Source organism: Scyliorhinus torazame, chromosome 17, assembly GCF_047496885.1.
Source record: "Scyliorhinus torazame isolate Kashiwa2021f chromosome 17, sScyTor2.1, whole genome shotgun sequence".
Classification (NCBI taxonomy): Eukaryota; Metazoa; Chordata; class Chondrichthyes; order Carcharhiniformes; family Scyliorhinidae; genus Scyliorhinus; species Scyliorhinus torazame.
The window spans coordinates 53,685,261-53,703,759 of record NC_092723.1 but is presented as its reverse complement, the minus strand read 5'-3'; the positions used below and the strand labels follow the sequence as shown (position 1 = coordinate 53,703,759).

Genomic DNA, 18,499 nt, shown 5'->3' with positions numbered 1-18,499 from the left:
AACAGGTGAATCCAATGGGAAACCCTGTTGACAATGCGTGAACTGGAAGATCTTGCCTCTTGCCAATGGCGGGCCATCTCCACTGCTGTAAAGCACGTAGTGTGTTGCGTGGAAAATCCTGCCCTGTCAATCAACCAATCTCTTTGAAACTCTGCCTCACTCACGAAGGACTCCCAAGATCAAGCCCCTCTGAATTACCTCACAGTCCACTGTAACTACTTCAACAACTGCATACCTCCCAGGGTTTTGTCTCCTCTCACTCACTTGGGTTTCTGAGTCTGCAATTCAGACTCTACTTGCGCCATTTCAACTATTAAACAACTGGCTAGATTCACTGGGCTGGCATTGCCTCTGGAATTCACCAAGCTTCAATTGCCCCAACTAAATGAAGGCTTAAATGGCTCCAAAGCTTCTGATCCTTGACCCTTTCCAGCAACACCCCCCCCCCCTAACTAGATTTGGAATGATGGGGAAATAATTGGAGAAAAATAGTTTTGAAAAAGTAAATTACTCGTAATGGAGACATTTAACAACACGCCACACATAGAAAATACTTTTTCGGAACTAGATCTGTTGTTCAGCAACATTATTTGTGGGCAGCACGGTAGCCTTGGGGATAGCACAATTGCTTCACAGCTCCAGGGTCCCAGGTTCGATTCCCGGCTTGGGTCACTGTCTGTGCGGAGTCTGCATGTTCTCCCCGTGTGTGCGTGGGTTTCCTCCCGATGCTCCGGTTTCCTCCCACAGTCCAAAAATGTGCAGGTTAGGTGGATTGGCCATGCTAAATTGCCCTTAGTGTCCAAAATTGCCCTTGGTGTTGGGTGGGGTTACTGGGTTATGGGGATAGGGTGGAGATGTGGGCTTGGGTAGGGTGCTCTTTCAAAAGAGCCGGTGCAGACTCGATGGGCCGAATGGCCTCCTGCACTGTAAATTCTATGATTATCTATTGCTCACATTGCAGCTTTAAACCCAGTCACACCTGATTAACAAGGTGTAACATTTTTAAGGCATTTATTTGGCGATTGAGTGCAGAAAAGGGAAAGTTCACACCCCATCAACTGATTTCACTGGCACTGGGGGATTTGGAGATTGGATGCATTGTGGCACAGTGCAACATGTGGTGAAGCAGTGAGTGACAGGCTTATAACTTCAGGCTTTTGGTGCCCTAGCACTAAATTCTCAAGTCATGTTCAATTTCAGAAAGGCAGTGATGGTGGACATTTTGGAGCTCACCATCTAAAACTTGTGCAAAATCCAGGCTATGTATCATTCCTGGGCAATATCTGACTGGTCTCTTTCCAAATATTCTCTCAGTTCTTTCACAGGTTATCGAGAGAGGAATCTTGTGCCTTCAAATAAGTTGGAGCCTTAAAAATTAGGTTATACATTAAACTTAAAGTTGTATTGAAAGTGATCTATGGGTAATGACTTGCGAGCATGCCAGGATTCTTGAAGAGTTTGCGAAAGAAAAATGGATATAGACTTGGAAAATTTGAAGGGGAGTGGGACGAATTGGGTAGCTTTATTGAAACAGAAAGCACAATCGACAAAAGGCCACCATTTGGTACATTTTTCACAGTTCTCAATTTATTTCAGGCAGTGACTTTGTTCATTGAAGGAAAATAATATCATGCATATTTTGTGCTTTTTGGTTGAGATCACCTTTCCTTACTGCAACGTTTATGTTCAAACTTTGGTCATTTGCTTTAGGTTCTTTTTAAAAATTAATTCATGAGCCAGCATTTATTGCCCTTCTCTAATTGCCCTTGAACTGAGTGGGTGTTTGGCATTAGATTTTTTAATTCCAGATTTGTTTTTAAAATTCTAATTTCCCCATTTGCCGTGGTGTGATTCAAGCCTGGGTCCCAAGAGCGATATTATGACTAGTCCCGTGATAATACCAGTATGCCATCACATCCTATTCTCTGCATATTGAGAACATCTACTGGAACTTGGGCTTTGATAACATTTTCTCCAACTGTTGATTTTTTTTTTGTGCCTCAGTGAATTACAGAACAGCTACAGCTCAGAAGGCATATTTGGCCCCTTGTGTCTCTGCTGATTGTCATGTGAGAGTACCTTTAAGAAATGGGTGTTTAAGAAATATACCTTTAAGACATGGGTGTTATCAGTGATGTCAGAGTGTGGGTGGAGCTGGGCTGTCTGTCAGCTTTTTACTTTCGTTTTAGGCTGTTTGGTGCAGGGTGTGTTTTAGTTTTGTTTTGAGTGTTGGATCTGAAGCCAGACAAGCAGGTGTACTGCTGTGTTCTCTGCCATCAAAAGACTATCTCTCTTGATCATTTGGTGAATTCAGAATTATAACTGTTCTCAGTCGTGAATGTAAACCTTAATGTGCTTCTGTTAAAAGGTGTTTCTTTTGTCTTCTGGATGTTGTTTGAGAAGTTATTAAGCATTAAGTGTTGTATTCTTTGGGGGTTGTATTTGAATTAATGGTTGCTCAGATGTTCACTATGTTTTCAAAAGGTTAACTTGAGTTCATAGAATAAACATTGTTTTGCTTTTAAAAAATACTTTTCCATTTCTGCTGTACCACACCTGTAGAGTGGGCCGTGTGCTCCCCATACCACAATCTATTAAAAGTTGTGGGTCAGGTGAACTCCATGATACACTTTGGGGTTCTCTAAACCCTGGCCCATAACATGATCAATGCAGGAACTACTCAGCTAGACTTACTCCCCTGTCCTTTTGCTATATCCCTGCAGTTTCTTTTCTCATTTAATTATCCAGTTTTCCTTTTGAAATCCATGATTAAATCTGATTCTGCCAAACTCTGAGACAGTGTATTCTGGATGCTAACTACTTGCTACATAAAATATTCCCCCTCGTATTGTCTTTGATTCTTTTGTCATTCACCTTAAATCAATGTGCTCTGGTCTTGACCTGTCTAGCAGTAGGAACAGTTCCTCTATTCCAGACTCGCCATGACTCTGAACGCCAATCAAATCTCTTCGCCACCTTCTCCAAGGAGAACAGCCCTAGCTGCTCTAATCTACCCATGTAACTATAAGACCATAAGACATAGGAGCGGAAGTAAGGCCATTCGGCCCATCGAGTCCACTCCGCCATTCAATCATGGCTGATTTCAACTCCATTTACCCGCTCTCTCTCCATAGCCCTTAATTCCTCGAGAAATCAAGAATTTATCAACTTCTGTCTTAAAGACACTCAACGTCCCGGCCTCCACCGCCCTCTGTGGCAATGAATTCCACAGACCCACCACTCTCTGGCTGAAGAAATTTCTCCTCATCTCTGTTCTAAAGTGACTCCCTTTTCTTCTGAGGCTATGCCCCCGGGTCCTAGTCTCCCCTGCTAATGGAAACAACTTCCCTACATCCACCCTATCTAAGCCATTCATTATCTTGTAAGTTTCTATTAGATCTCCCCTCAACCTCCTAAACTCCAATGAATATAATCCCAGGATCCTCAGACGTTCATCGTATGTTAGGCCTACCATTCCTGGGATCATCCGTGTGAATCTCCGCTGGACCCGCTCCAGTGCCAGTATGTCCTTCCTGAGGTGTGGGGCCCAAAATTGCTCACAGTATTCTAAATGGGGCCTAACTAATGCTTTATAAAGCTTCAGAAGTACATCCCTGCTTTTATATTCCAAGCCTCTTGAGATGAATGACAACATTGCATTTTCTTTCTTAATTACGGACTCAACCTGCAAGTTTACCTATAGAGAATCCTGGACTAGGACTCCCAAGTCCCTTTGCACTTCAGCATTATGAATTTTGTCACCGTTTAGAAAATAGTCCATGCCTCTATTCTTTTTTCCAAAGTGCAAGACCTCGCACTTGCCCACGTTGAATTTCATCAGCCATTTCTTGGACCACTCTCCTAAACTGTCTAAATCTTTCTGCAGCCTCCCCACCTCCTCCATACTACCTGCCCCTCCACCTATCTTTGCATCATCGGCAAACTTAGCCAGAATGCCCCCAGTCCCGTCATCTAGATCGTTAATATATAAAGAGAACAGCTGTGGCCCCAACACTGAACCCTGCGGGACACCACTCGTCTCCGGTTGCCATTCCGAAAAAGAACCTTTTATCCCAACTCTCTGCATTCTGCCTGACAGCCAATCGTCAATCCATGTTAGTACCTTGCCTCGAATACCATGGGCCCTTACTTTACTCAGCAGTCTCCCGTGAGGCACCTTATCAAAGGCCTTTTGGAAGTCAAGATAGATAACATCCATTGGCTCTCCTTGGTCTAACCTATTTGTTATCTCTTCAAAGAACTCTAACAGGTTTGTCAGGCACGACCTCCCCTTACTAAATCCATGCTGACTTGTCCTAATCTGATCCTGCACTTCCAAGAATTTAGAAATCTCATCCTTAACAATGGATTCTAGAATCTTGCCAACAACCGAGATTAGGCTAATTGGCCTCTAATTTTCCATCTTTTTCCTTGTTCCCTTCTTGAACAGGGGGGGTTACAACAGCGATTTTCCAATCCTCTGGGACTTTCCCGGACTCCAGTGACTTGTGAAAGATCATAACTAACGCCTCCACTATTTCTTCAGCTATCTCCTTTAGAACTCTAGGATGTAGTCCATCTGGGCCCGGAGATTTATCAATTTTTAGACCTCCTAGTTTCTCTAGCACTTTCTCCTTTGTGATGGCTACCATATTCAACTCTGCCCCCTGACTCTCCGGAATTGTTGGGATATTACTCATGTCTTCTACTGTGAAGACTGACGCAAAGTACTTATTTAGTTCCTCAGCTATTTCCTTGTCTCCCATCACAAAATTACCAGCGTCATTTTGGAGCGGCCCAATGTCAACTTTTGCCTCCCGTTTGTTTTTAATGTATTTAAAGAAACTTTTACTATCATTCCTAATGTTACTGGCTAGCCTACCTTCATATTTGATCCTCTCTTTTCTTATTTCTCTCTTTGTTATCCTCTGTTTGTTTTTGTAGCCTTCCCAATCTTCTGACTTCCCACTACTCTTTGCAACATTATAGGCTTTCTCTTTTGCTTTGATGCATTCCCTAACTTCCTTTGTCAGCCATGGCTGCCTAATCCCCCCTCTGATAACCTTTCTTTTCTTTGGGATGAACCTCTGCACTGTGTCCTCAATTACTCCCAGAAACTCCTGCCATTGCTGTTCTACTGTCTTTCCCACTAGGCTCTGCTCCCAGTCGATTTTCGTCAGTTCCTCCCTCATGCCCCTGTAGTTACCTTTATTTAACTGTAACACCTTTACATCTGATTCTACCTTCTTTCTTTCAAATTGGAGATTGAATTCTACCATATTATGATCACTGCCTCCTAAGTGCTCCCTTACTTTAAGATCTTTAATCAAGTCTGGCTCATTACATAACACTAAGTCCAGAATGGCCTGTTCCCTCGTGGGCTCCATCACAAGCTGTTCCAAAAAGCCCTCCTGTAAACATTCAATGAATTCCCTTTCCTTGGGTCCACTGGCAGCATTATTTACCCAGTCCACCTGCATATTGAAGTCCCCCATGATCACTGTGACCTTGCCTTTCTGACATGCACTTTCTATTTCGTGGTGCATTTTGTGCCCCCGGTCCTGACCACTGTTAGGAGGCCTGTACATAACTCCCATTCTGGTTTTTTTGCCTTTGTGGTTCCTCAACTCTACCCACACAGACTCCACATCATCGGACCCTATGTCATTTAGTGCTATTGATTTAATTTCATTCCTAATTAACAAGGCAACCCCGCCCCCTCTGCCCACCTCCCTGTCTTTTCGATAGGTTGTGAATCCCTGGATGTTTAATTGCCAGCCCTGAACCCCCTGCAACCACGTCTCTGTGATGCCTACCACATCATACCTGCCAGTCACAATCTGGGCCACAAGCTCATCTTCCTTGTTCCGTACACTGCGCGCATTTAAATATAGCACCTTTAATTCTCTATTGACCGTCCCTTTTTGTTTTCTTAGTGTGGTGGACCTTGGTTTACTGAGCCTTTACATACACTGTGTCATATTTTATGGGATGGGGACTATTGTAATCTCTGCTGAGTTTTGTCTTTTCGTGCTTTTTTGTATTCCTAAGCAGCTACGCTTCCCACTGATTACTTCATCTCTTGGTTCCCTGACTTTCCTTCCCCCCCCCAATCTTTAGTTTAAAGTCCTATTGACCACCCTATTTATTCTTTTCGCCAGAACTGGTCCCAGCTCGGTTCAGGTGGAGACCATCCCAACGGTATAGGTCCCCCCTGTCCCAAAACTGATGCCAGTGTCCCATGAAAAGGAACCCCTCTTTTCCACACCACTCTTTCAGCCACGTGTTAACTTCCCTTATTCTTGCCTCCCTATGCCAATTTGCACGTGGCTCGGGCAGTAATCCGGAGATTATGACCCTTGAGGACCTGTTTTTTAATTTGAATCCTAGCTCTTTATAATCTCTAAACAGGTCCTCTTTCCTAGACTTGCCTATGTTGTTGGTACCGACATGGACCACAACAACTGGATCCTCCCCCTCCCTCTCCAGTATCCTTTCAAGCCGGTCAGAGATGTCCCACACCCTAGCACCGGGCAGGCAACATACCATGCGGGACCCTTTATCCTGCTCACAAAGGATACTATCTATCCCCCTGATAATAGAATCCCCTACAACTACAACTTGCCTATTTACTCCCTCCCCTTGAATGGCCTGCTGAACCATGGTGCCTTGGTCAGCTGACTCATCCTTCCTGCAGCCCTGTTCGCCATCCACACAGGGAGCAAGTGCCTCATACCTGTTGGACAGAGTCAAGGGCTGAGGCTCCTGAGTTCCTGACTGCTGGTTCCCTTTACCTGCCTGACTTGCAGTCACACCCTGCTGTCCCTGGCCACTAGCAGGATTTAAACTACTTACTCTGACAGGTGTGACTGCCTCCTGAAACACAGTGTCCAGGTAAGTCTCCCCCTCCCGGATGTGCCTCAGTGTTTGAAGCTCAGACTCCAGCTCATCAACTCTGAGCCGGAGCTCTTCGAGCAGCCAACACTTACTGCAGATGTGGTCGCTGCAGCTCGCAATGGGATCTGCCAGCTCCCACATCAAGCAGCTCAAGCACATCACCTGACCAGCCATCACTAATTAATTAATTAGTTTAATTTAAGTTTATGAGTTTAGCTGTGTTTTTTTTTAAATTTGGGGCAGATTTGCTATCAACCACTCAGATCACAGCTTCCCTCTGACGTCACTTTTGGGGAAAAAACTGGAAAACAGGAAGTTTCCGTTAGGTTTTTATACTCACAGAGACTGCTCCTCCTCCTTCGAACGGCTCCCGAAATTAGGCCCGAAGAGAAAGAGAGAACAAAACAGTAGGGAAAAAGCACCTTCTCCCACTCTTCACCGAATTACCTCACTGCACCAAATTACCGAATTCTCACTCTGTCTGTATCTCTCTCACTCAGGCTGTGTGTCCTTGACCTGCGCAATGCTTCTGAAGTCCCTCAATCCAAGAACCATCCTTTTAAATCTTCGCTTCCCTCGCTTTTATTCCTTCACATTCTCCTAACGTGTGGCACCCAAGATTTATGACTACCCTAGTTCGAGCTGCAATAAGGTGTGCTTTCTGTGCGTTATGCCATTGTTTCCCCTTTAACGTCACTGGACTCGTAATCCAGAGGCCCATTGCTCAGGGTTCAAAGTGGGCTGGTTCAATTTAACTTTGACTAATAAGATCTGGAATTGAAATTTAGGGCGCGATTCAGTGACCCCATTATGCCCTGCTGGATCCGGGTGCAATGGGTAAATTGTGCCCAAACCCCAAATCTGGCTCCACGCCTGGAGCGAACCTTTATGCAAGTCACCTGACTTCCAGCTCATTTAAATACCCGGATGCCAGATTCACCCGCCTGAGACTCTCAGGCCGCTTGGGAGACCTTACCAGTGCACTGTTTGGTACTGGTCCACACAAACATAGACCAAGCATAACGACATCGGAAGGGGTTTTTCCAGGCCATTGCAGCCCCCCCCTCGGCGTGGTCAGGGACAGAGCATAGATGCACTGCCGCCCATGCACCGTGGTCATCCCGCCCTCGAACTGCCTGGTGTCAGGCCCGTGGGGGGCTTGGTACTTTACTCCCCAAGGTGGGGGGAGTCAAAAAATTTGGGGGCTAGTGGAGTTCGGGACAGCCTACCAAAATGCCGCCCCGATCTGGGAGGAGTCTTTCCAGCTTGCCAGCAAGAAATCCCTCTTGAGTGCAGCCTTGGTGGGGACAAACTCCCGTAGCCCAAAGCAAACTGCATACAGTCATTGCTTTACAGGATGTTTCTTGGCGCTGCAGCCGCTGAGAAACACCCCGCTAAACGTGCTGTTCAAAGGTCTTTAACTTGACTCCGCTGAATCGTGACCTTAGTATCAGTACGGGTGACCATAAATCCATCTTTTTCACTAAAGTTCTTTAGGAGCATAAACTGCCATCCTTACCTAGTCTGGCCTCAATATGACTTCAGACCCCATGTGGGTGACTCTTAACGTCCCTCTGAAATAACTTAGCAAGCCACTTCAAGGGTAATTAGCAAATGTGGCCTTGATACCCACATCCTATAGATGAATAAATAAATAAAATGTCTCTATTTATGTAATCCATGTGCCTCATTCACCACTTTCTCAACTTGTCCTGTCAGTTTTAACAATTTGAGCACATGTACTTTGTGGTCCCTCTGCTCCTCCATAGCTTCTAAAATTATAACCTTATGGTCCCTCCTCACTCCTACCAAAATGAATCCATTCACACTGCATTAAGTTTCATCTGCATGTTTCCACCCATTTCACCAGCTTGTCTGCCCTCTTGAAGTCATATCAATATTGCCCTCAAGTCCACAATACTGCGAAGTTTTGTATCACCTATAAATTTTTTAATTTTGCTCTGAATACCTGTTGTTAATATATATCGAAAAACAATAGCCATATTACTGACCTCTGGGGAGCCACATTGTGTATTTTTCTGCAGTTTAAAAAAAAAAAAAAAACCCCCAGCCGTTCACCACTACTTTTTCCTGGAACTTCCTGCCACCATCCTGTTTATTCCATGGGCTTTAATTTTGCTGATGAATATTATTTGGCACTATTGATCAAATTCCTCAAAATGCTCTTAAAAGTGAAGACCGCATTCAGTACTGTACATACCTCTGCCTTTCTGTGTTCACTCAACGCTATTACAATTATGCAACTCTTGAGACTTTTTCCTGCCTGGTTGATGCTGTCTATCTACAAAGCTAAAACATAAATATTATTATCAAGGCATTCCATCCCGCTGAGCAGGCTTGCGATCAATCCACATCCAACAACCTGCTCTGAAAACACTGCTCACATATTGGCAGCAGTGACAAATTCCACCACAGTGGCTGAGACAATCCACAATGTTGTAAAACAATCAACCCCATTTTGTATAAAACAACCCACAACATTCTTTAAAAAAGGTAAATTTGGTCTATCTACCAATGTTAATGGGTGGATTGTTTTTTTTTACATTTCCAAAATCTGGATCTAAATTTCCATGGACCATACCCTACACGGCAGATTTTACATTCACTGATATACACACATATTTTGAACGTAATTTAGAAAGAAATTCCCAATCTAAAGCTATTTTGAAAACAATGTGCACGCAGATCACTGATTACACCTAAAGCGGATACTCTATCCCACTTTGACTCGAAATAAACATTTATATGATAGAAGTGTTGTATAATTATTTCCTAACAACTGTTCAGAATTTTAAAGCATTTTGTTTTCCTTGTCATTAGTCTGGGTATCGCCAATCACGATATACATCACAACCAGATAGTCCAGTTGCATCTCTCACATCGCCTTCCACATCAGGCAGCTTCTCGTATTCAGGCACCCAACTAAACCGCCTGAATGGAGTTATAGATCAAGCACCTTACATCTCGCACTCAAGGACTTTATCCAAGGAAATGGAGAGCAATGGTAATCTTTAAATCTGCTCAAATAATCAGTTATGTTTGTTGACCTCATAACAGTTTGCATTTATGAAATGCCTTTAATGTGATTAAAATATCCCACATACTTTACAGGAATGTCATGGAGCAGAATTTGGCACTATGCCACATGAGATAATAATCTTTTTTAGTGCCATAAGTAGGCTTACATTAACACTGCAGTGAGGTTACTGTGAAACTCCCCATGTCACCACATTCTGGTGCCTGTTTGGATCCACGGGTAGAATTCAGAATGTCCAATTCGCCTATCAAGCATGTCTTTCGGGACTTATGGGAGGAAACCCAGGCAAACACTGGGAGAACGTGCAGACTCCGCACAGACAGTGACCCAAGCTGGGAATCGAACCTGGGACCCCGGCGCTGTGAATCAACAGTGCTAACCACTGTGCTACCGTGCCGCCCATTAGACAAGATGACTAAAAGCTTGGTTAGAAATGTAGTTTGTATGGAGCATCTTAAAGGAGAGAAGCGAGGTGGTGAGAGAATTCCAGTGCTTGGGGCCTGAGCAATTGAAGACACAGCCGACAATAGTGGAGTAATTGAAATCGCAAACGCTGAAAATGAATTTTGAAACTGTTGCAGATGTTTCCATATTAAACTGTCAAACAAGTGCTCAATGAGCTTGTAACACAGTATGCACTAATATTCTAGCCATCGTTTGCTGCAGTTTGAGATTGGCATTTTTTAAATTCACCCTTGCTGAAACAGACAGAAAAAGATTTGGCTGGGCTCATCCAATTTAGAAAGTCTAATGCTTTCTCTTGATTTTATCTAATCTTGATAAGTTGATCGAGTCTTTAAACAGTTACTTTTCAATGTAAATTTTGATAACATGTGCATATTAAAAATGGCAGAATAGTATCAGCCATCCGAAGAAATGTTTGCTGTAGGTGATTTCCTGTGATAATAATATTATATGACAGAATCAGGTAAAAGAAAATGCATAACGCTTCATTCGAATGATAAGTATTAAAAAAATTAGTTATCAAAAGTGTCGAGAAGCATAAAGAAGAAAAATGTATAATGCCAAAAAAAAAAAATCATTAGGACGAGATGAAAGAAACTGACCAGTGGATGACTTCAGCAATGTTCAGCATGCTTAAAGATATCTTTCAAACTCCAACAGTCAAACCAGAATATTCTCAGGAAAATTATAAAGATAAGTGAAGCCTCAATTAAATCTCTCAAAAGAACATAGCACAGCAATTAATGTGCAAGCCAAAGGTGCTCCCAACAAAAAAGAAAAAACAAAAATACAACTTTATCAGTGCTCCAAAACATCAGTTAAAGATATCAAATTAAAGATTGGAAGCCTAAACCAAAACACTGGAGATAAACCAGAATTCCAATGAAAAACCACAAAGTATTTTTTTTGTCCAACTAATCGCCTACTAAGATAAACTTCCTTTCTCCATCCAATCCTCCCCCACTGACTTGCCTTCTGTTACCTCTTCTGTCCTCCCACCCCCATCCATTTTTGCATCCCTCTTCTTCCCTTTACTTCCATTTCCTTTTGCTCCACTTTCATCTTGCACCACTCCCACATATCCTCCCTCTCGTTCATGCATGCAGCTTCCCTTCCTCCCATTAATCCTTCCCCCTCGCCCAGTTCTAATATGACAAGTGAAGTGTTCTCGTATGAAAGATTGTTTGAGTTTGTATAACTTTCACATGCATGGCAGATTTAACCATTATTAGTAATGGTTAATAAAATGAAATAGCTCTCGTTTGTGATTTATTTTGAAAAGATGACTCTGAGAAAACAAATGAAGACGACAAAGATGTTAATGACCGGCAGCTCTCAATAAGAGAAAGACGACGGCCCAGGGAGAAGAGGCGATCTACTGGAGTGTCATACTGGACTCAAGACGTTAGTATTTCTTACTGATGTGTTACATACTGAGTGAATGCTTGGCTTTGGAGAAACAACATTTTCTTGTAACAATTGAAATATATTTTAAAGTGAGACATGTATAATGAATGTTAACATTTTTCTTTGGACAGTACTACTTACTCTATTTTGAATAGAAATTTAGAAATTGCCTCGACTTTTTCTGAAATATCAAAAAGCTCTGCAAAAAAAATTAGTAATACTTCTGTTACGACACCCTGGGCTCGTGTGCAGTCAATTCCAGCCCCGGAGTCCCAACGCAACTGAATTGACCAATAATTTGTATAAAAATTCCAGAAATCTTTGGCCCTTGTCTGTCCAATAATTAGAGTCACCAGGTTTGTAAGTTGAAACACAACTACTGTTTATTGATAACAGAAATACAGATGAGATATGCAGTCATCTTTGAAGATTAGATTGGATAAGTGGATGAAGGACAAGAAGTTGATGGGGATGCAGTAAACAGGGTGGGTTAATGTGATTAGGATTATTTTGTTGAGTGGAGGGCAGTAATCTTAGCCTTTCACCTGGGCCCACATCTACCCTTGATATGATGAGCGGTATCTACGGATTATAAATAGTCCTGACTGAGATGGGATTTGGAACTCTTGAGCCCCATTCCCAGTAAGTACAAGCCTGTGGCATCAAATTGTGTATTCAGTTCAAGTAATTTGGGTAGGTGGAAAACGGTAAAAACTTTTACTGTTGCATTAAAGAATGAATGTTCTTTGAGCCCAAAAGAACTCTCAAGAAAATATGCATGAATACATTGAATAACTGCTGGATGCTTGTCTTAACAAATTAAAAGCTGAGAGTTGATGCAAAAATTAGTTTGACCTTGAATTGAACTTGATATCTTGAAAATTGCTCCCAATACATGGGAATGAATTTAATCTTGAATAAGCAATTAGCCCTACTAGCCTGCATCAGTTTAGGGCCTCCACTCAACAAAATAATCCTAATCACATTAACCCACTCTGTTTCCTGCATCCCCATCAACTTCTCTTCCTTCGTCCACTTATCCAATCTAATCTTCAACACTGCAGCTTTCTTCCAACCACTAATGCTAGAAATGAATTCCACCACACCGTACTTTGTGTGAAGCCGCTTCTCCTACCCTCAGTTCTAAATCTCTTGCATTTAATCTAGTGTCTGTGACCTCTCGTTCTTGACATTTTAAATTACAGGAAACTATCCACTTCTACCAACTGTATCCCATCCTTCCATAATTTTAAACTCCTCTAATATCCAAGCATTCTGAAAATGTGCTGTGAAATTTGGACAGTTTTATTTCTTGTTCATGTTCATAGAATTTACAGTGCAGAAGGAGGCCATTTGGCCCATCAAGTCTACACCGGCTCTTGGAAAGAGCACCCTACTTAAGCCCACGCCTCCACCCTATCCCAGTAACCCCACCTAACCTTTTTTTGGACACTAAGGGCATTTTAGCATGGCCAATCCACCTAACCTGGACATCTTTGAACTGTGGGAGGAAACTGGAGCGCCCAGAGGAAACCGACGCAGACACTGGGAGAACGTGCAGACTCCGCACAGACAGTGACCCAAGCCGGGAATCGAACCTGGAGCTGTGAGGCAACTGTGCTAACCACTGTGCTGCTCTGCTGCCCCTTTTTTGTTCACCGGTAACCAATTTTGGATCCGTTATGCAATAAAGTGAATGATGACAGGCACACTAAAAATCAGTAGTTGTAGTTTATCAGCCAGCTCACCATGGGCTTATTGCAGTGAGCAAGTTGAAAATGTTACTTAAACATTGAGTAAAATCATAGATTATCATAGATTATCATAGATTATCATAGAATTTACAGTGCAGAAGGAGGCCATTCGGCCCATCAAGTCTGCACCGGCTCTTGGAAAGAGCACCCTACCCAAGGTCAACACCTCCACCCCATAACCCAGTAACCCCACCCAACACTAAGGGCAATTTTGGACACGAAGGGCAATTTATCATGGCCAATCCCCCTACCCTGCACATCTTTGGACTGTGGGAGGAAACCGGAGCACCCGGAGGAAACCCACGCACACACGGGGAGGATGTGCAGACTCCACACAGACAGTGACCCAAGCTGGAATCGAACCTGGGACCCTGGAGCTGTGAAGCAATTGTGCTATCCACAATGCTACCGTGCTGCCCAAAAATATTTAGAAAATAAATCAAATGTCTGGATATTTTTTGCAACTGTGTACCATATTGGAGTTTTGTGCCTAAATTGTAGCCATGTATAATTTAAAATGCTTGTGGATAAACTAGTGGAAATGAGCCATGTTTGATTTGAATATTACTGTACAGATGTGAACATATTTGCAATATTGTTTGAGAAATTGTGTGTGTGTGTGTGTGTGTGTGTGTGTGTGTGTGTGTGTGTGTGTGTGTGTGTGTGTGTGTGTGTGTGTGTGTGTGTGTGTGTGTGTGTGTGTGTGTGTGTGTGTGTGTGTGTGTGTGTGTGTGTGTGTGTGTGTGTGTGTGTGTGTGTGTGTGTGTGTGTGAGATGTAAATTGGAGTTTCAGTTTCTGAGCATAATTTTGCTTTTCTTTAGGGTGATGAAAATGATGGAAAATGGGAAGAGAAAGACATCCGGGTAAGCTTGAGTTTAAAGATGATCCTCTAAGCAGGTGTGAAGTAAAGGAAATAGATTTTGCATTTTATATAGTTTTATCTTTTTCTTTATCCTCAATGTTTGCACTGGAAACAGTACTGTAAAAGCGTTATAACCATCAATGTAAAACAGACTGGACAATTTAAGACAAAAGTGGAACATGGTTACACATCTTGGTCGTATCTATAAACTGAGCACTTGACCTAGCAGCGAGAGAGCGAGCAATGTCAGTTTTTCTTCTCCAGGTAAATACATTTCTGAGTAGTCTGCCAATGGCCTGTGTTCATTGTTCTGTTGCTGAAAAGCTAAAATGTTACGGATCTGAGCAACTTGCTTCAGTTTAACAAATAGCATTCAGTTCTATATCCCTTTTACCTAACACAAGTTGTTTTGCTATATCTGTGTTTCAAGTTAATAGTAAAAGTTATAGGCAGCACAGTGGTTAGCACTGCTGCCTCACAGCACGGAGGTCCCAGGTTCGATCCCTGCCTTGGGTCACTATTCGTATGGAGTTTGCACATTTTCCCCTTGTTTGCATGGGTTTCACCCCCACAACCGAAAGATGTTCAGGGTAGGTGGACTGGCCACACTAAATTGCCCCTTCATTGGAAAAAATGAATTGGGTACTCTAAATTTTTTTTTTTTTTAGAAGGAAAAGAAAAAAAATTAAAGCACATTGATCAAAAATGTAGTATTGCTTACTTGGGGAAATTGATGATGGAAAAAACAAACTTTCCAGAATTGACTCGGAAATGCAGTGCATTTGATTAACTGAAGAATAACACAATCATGAACTGCCAAAGAGTTTTAAGTTCATTCTGGTTCATTATCTATTCTTTCACAGGATGTGTGCATTACTTGCTAGGCCAGTATTTATTGCCCATCCCTAAATTCCCTTGAGACGGTGGTGGTGAACCATTGAAGGCCATATGATGTTGATAAATCCACAATATTGTTAGAAAGGGAATTCCAGGATTTTGACCTAGCACAAGTGAAGATCAATGATATAGTTCCAAGTCAGGAAGATGTGGCTTAGAGGGGAATTTGCAAATGGTGTTCCTGTACATCTGCTGTCCTTGTCCTTTGAGGTGATAGCAGTCACGGGTTTGGAAGGTGATATTGAAGGAGCCTTGGCGAGATGCTGCAGTGCATCTTGTAGATGGTGTACATTGTTGCCTCTGTGTGTCGATGGTGCAGGGAGTGAATGTTGAAGATGGTGGATGGGGTGCCAGTTAAACAGATTGCTCTGTTCTGAATAGTGTCTAGCTTCATGAGTGTTGTTGGAGCTGAACTTATCCAGGCAAGTGGAGAGTATTTCATCACACTCCTGACTTTGGGAGTTCTCTCTTGCTGGAGATGTTCATTGCCTGGCACTTAATTGTGTGGCAAATGTTACTTGCCACCTGTCAACCCAGGTCTTGCTGCATTTGGGTTTCAATAGCTGGGGAATTTCAAATCATGCAATCATCAGCCAGCATCCCCACTTTTAAAGTTGTGAATCAAAGTCACTTTAGCTGAATGTGTAGAACATTCGCAATAAGTAAGTGAACTAGTGATACAAATAGAGATAATTTGTTCAAATGTAATTACTATTACAGATACATGGTTACAAGATGCTCACGGTTGGGAAATAAATCTTCCAAAGCACACATTTGAAAATGGCAGGCAGAATGATAAAGGGTGAGGAGTAGCCTCAGTAATAATAAAGGATAATATTGGTCAGTTAGGATCATCACTCAAAATCAGGAAGTAAAATCAGTATGGGGTGGAGATTAGAAATGGCAAGGGTTAGAAAATGCGGATGGAAATTATTTATAGATTCCCTAACAGTAGTTATAATTTTGGACAGAGCACCAGTATATTATTGGAGTTTCTAACAAAGGTATGTAATAGTTGTGGGTGGCATGATGGTTAGGACCTGGGTTTGATTCCAACCTTTGGTGACTGTCAGTGTAGAATTTGCACTTTCTCCCCATGTCTGTGTGGGTTTCCTCCTGGTGCTTCGATTTCCTCCCACAGTCTAAAGATGTGCGGGTTAGGTGGATAGTTCATGCTAAATTTCTCCTCTGTCCAAAAGGTGGGATGTGGTGGTTGGGGGGTGGGGGGGGGGGGTCTAGGTGGGATGCTCTTTCAAAAGGGATTGGTGCCGACTCGATGGGCCGAATGGCCGCCTTCTGCACTTAGTAATTCTGTGATTCTAACTCTGCAGCCCTCTAAACATTCACCACTATCCAGGACAAAGCCCATTTGAGTGCCACCTTTTCATTCCTCCAACAGCGGTGCATTGTGGTTATAGTGTACATGCTATAGGACTGAGATGAGGAGAAATCTATTCACCAGAGAGTGATGAGCTTGTGGAATTCAGTACCACAAAGTAGTTGAGGTCATAACATTGTATGTTTTCAAGAAGAAGTTAGATATGGCTCTTGAGCAAAAGGGATCAAAGGATATTGGGGTTGGGGGGGGGGAGAGAAAGTGGGAAACGGACTACTAAGTTGAATAATCAGCCATGAGCATAATGAATGGCGAAGCGGGCTCAAAGGGCCTACTCCTATTTTCCATGTTTCTATGTACCCTCTCCAAGATGCATTGTAGCAACTTACCAAGGCTTCTTAAACACCCAAACACACCCACTTATTGCTTGGAAGTACTGGGGAGAGGATAAAGATAGCCCGAGGCACAGAACCTGCACTTGCCCTTGGGAGGAGAGAACACAGGACCTGCGAGGACACCTTGTTTTGGGAAGAGGATAAAGACAGCCCAAGGCTCAGGGACAGCACTTGCCTTCGGGAAGAGAGAGCATCGGACCTGTGAGGGACAACTGTACTATGGATAATATAAAGACAATCCCGAGGCTCAGGGCCTTTGGCAACTCAGGAGCTGTTCAAACAGCTCGTTGGGGTTCAAGGAAACAACCAACAATGACATCACAAGAAAGCGCTAAGTTGATTCGTTGGTGAATAACCGATATTAGGGACTGTATATAAATAGCTGTAACTGAAAAAGATAAGAGTTAGGGAACTAAACTTGGAAAATAAAGGAGAAGTGACTCTGAAAGCAGAACCAGGAAATCAAAAAGAGCTAATTGGGTGAGTGCAGTTATAAATTCTTTAAGAGCAAGGAGCAGCGAAGAAGGAGCAAGAGCGAGAGGAGCCGGGAGCTTGAACGAGTGGGTGAGGAGAAGGATAAATACAAACGTCAGTTCAGAAAGTGGTGTGGGACCAACCAAAGCAACTGATTTTGTGAGTAGGTCCAGGTGAGTTTTGTTTTTCAATCTTTTAATCAAATTCATTGCTTAAAACTGAGTTGGGACTATGAATGAACAAATAAAAAGGAGTGTAGACTAGTACCGTACGATCACAATGGAAGAGTTAAGTAAGAAACAAGGTTCCTAGCTGACGTAAATAAGGCCCCTAGCTAAAGTAATTTTTCTTTTCGGGGAGGAACTAGCTTAATCAAAAAGGACATCATGGCAGGAGACCTCAGACCCGTGATCTGCTCCTCGTTCACAATGTGAAAAACGAGGGACACTTCCAGCTTCCCTGGTGACCATGTGCACAGCAGGTGTGTCCAGATGCAGCTTCTAGCTAACTGGATTTCGGAGCTGGACTCACGGGTGGACTCACCTTGGAGCATCCATGATGCTGAAGAAGTCGTGGATAGCACGTTTAGCGAGGTGGCCACACTGCAGACGAGAATTGCACGGGCAGAAAGGGAATGCGTGATCATCAGGAACAGTAAAAGACTCCGGAAGGCAGAGCGGGGGACCGCTACGGTCACCCCCCCAAACAGATATGCTGCTTTTGGATAGTGTTGGGGGAGATGGCCTCTCGGGAAAGCAGCAGCAGTCAAAATCACAACACCGTGGGTGGCTCTGCTGCTCAGATTGAAAAACAAGTGGCAGGGTTATAGTGATAGGGGATTCAATAGGCACAGACAGACACTTCTGTGGTCGCAATCGTGAATCAAGGATGGTATGTTGCCTCCCTGGTGCCAGGGTCCGGGATGTCACGAGCGGCTGCAGGACATTCCGGGG

At 43.1% G+C, this 18,499-nt stretch overlaps 1 protein-coding gene across 3 annotated transcripts in view; it reads left to right on the top strand.

The window, feature by feature from the left end:
* LOC140393875 (protein phosphatase 1 regulatory subunit 12A-like) overlaps positions 1-18,499 on the top strand; it is a 323,102-nt gene that overhangs the window by 187,696 nt on the left and 116,907 nt on the right. For all 3 annotated transcript variants that reach the window (XM_072480443.1, XM_072480442.1, XM_072480441.1), the window contains 3 exons: positions 9,739-9,922; positions 11,703-11,824; positions 14,404-14,445. In XM_072480443.1, the coding sequence (XP_072336544.1) occupies positions 9,739-9,922; positions 11,703-11,824; positions 14,404-14,445 (348 nt within the window). The remainder of the gene's footprint in view (positions 1-9,738; positions 9,923-11,702; positions 11,825-14,403; positions 14,446-18,499) is intronic.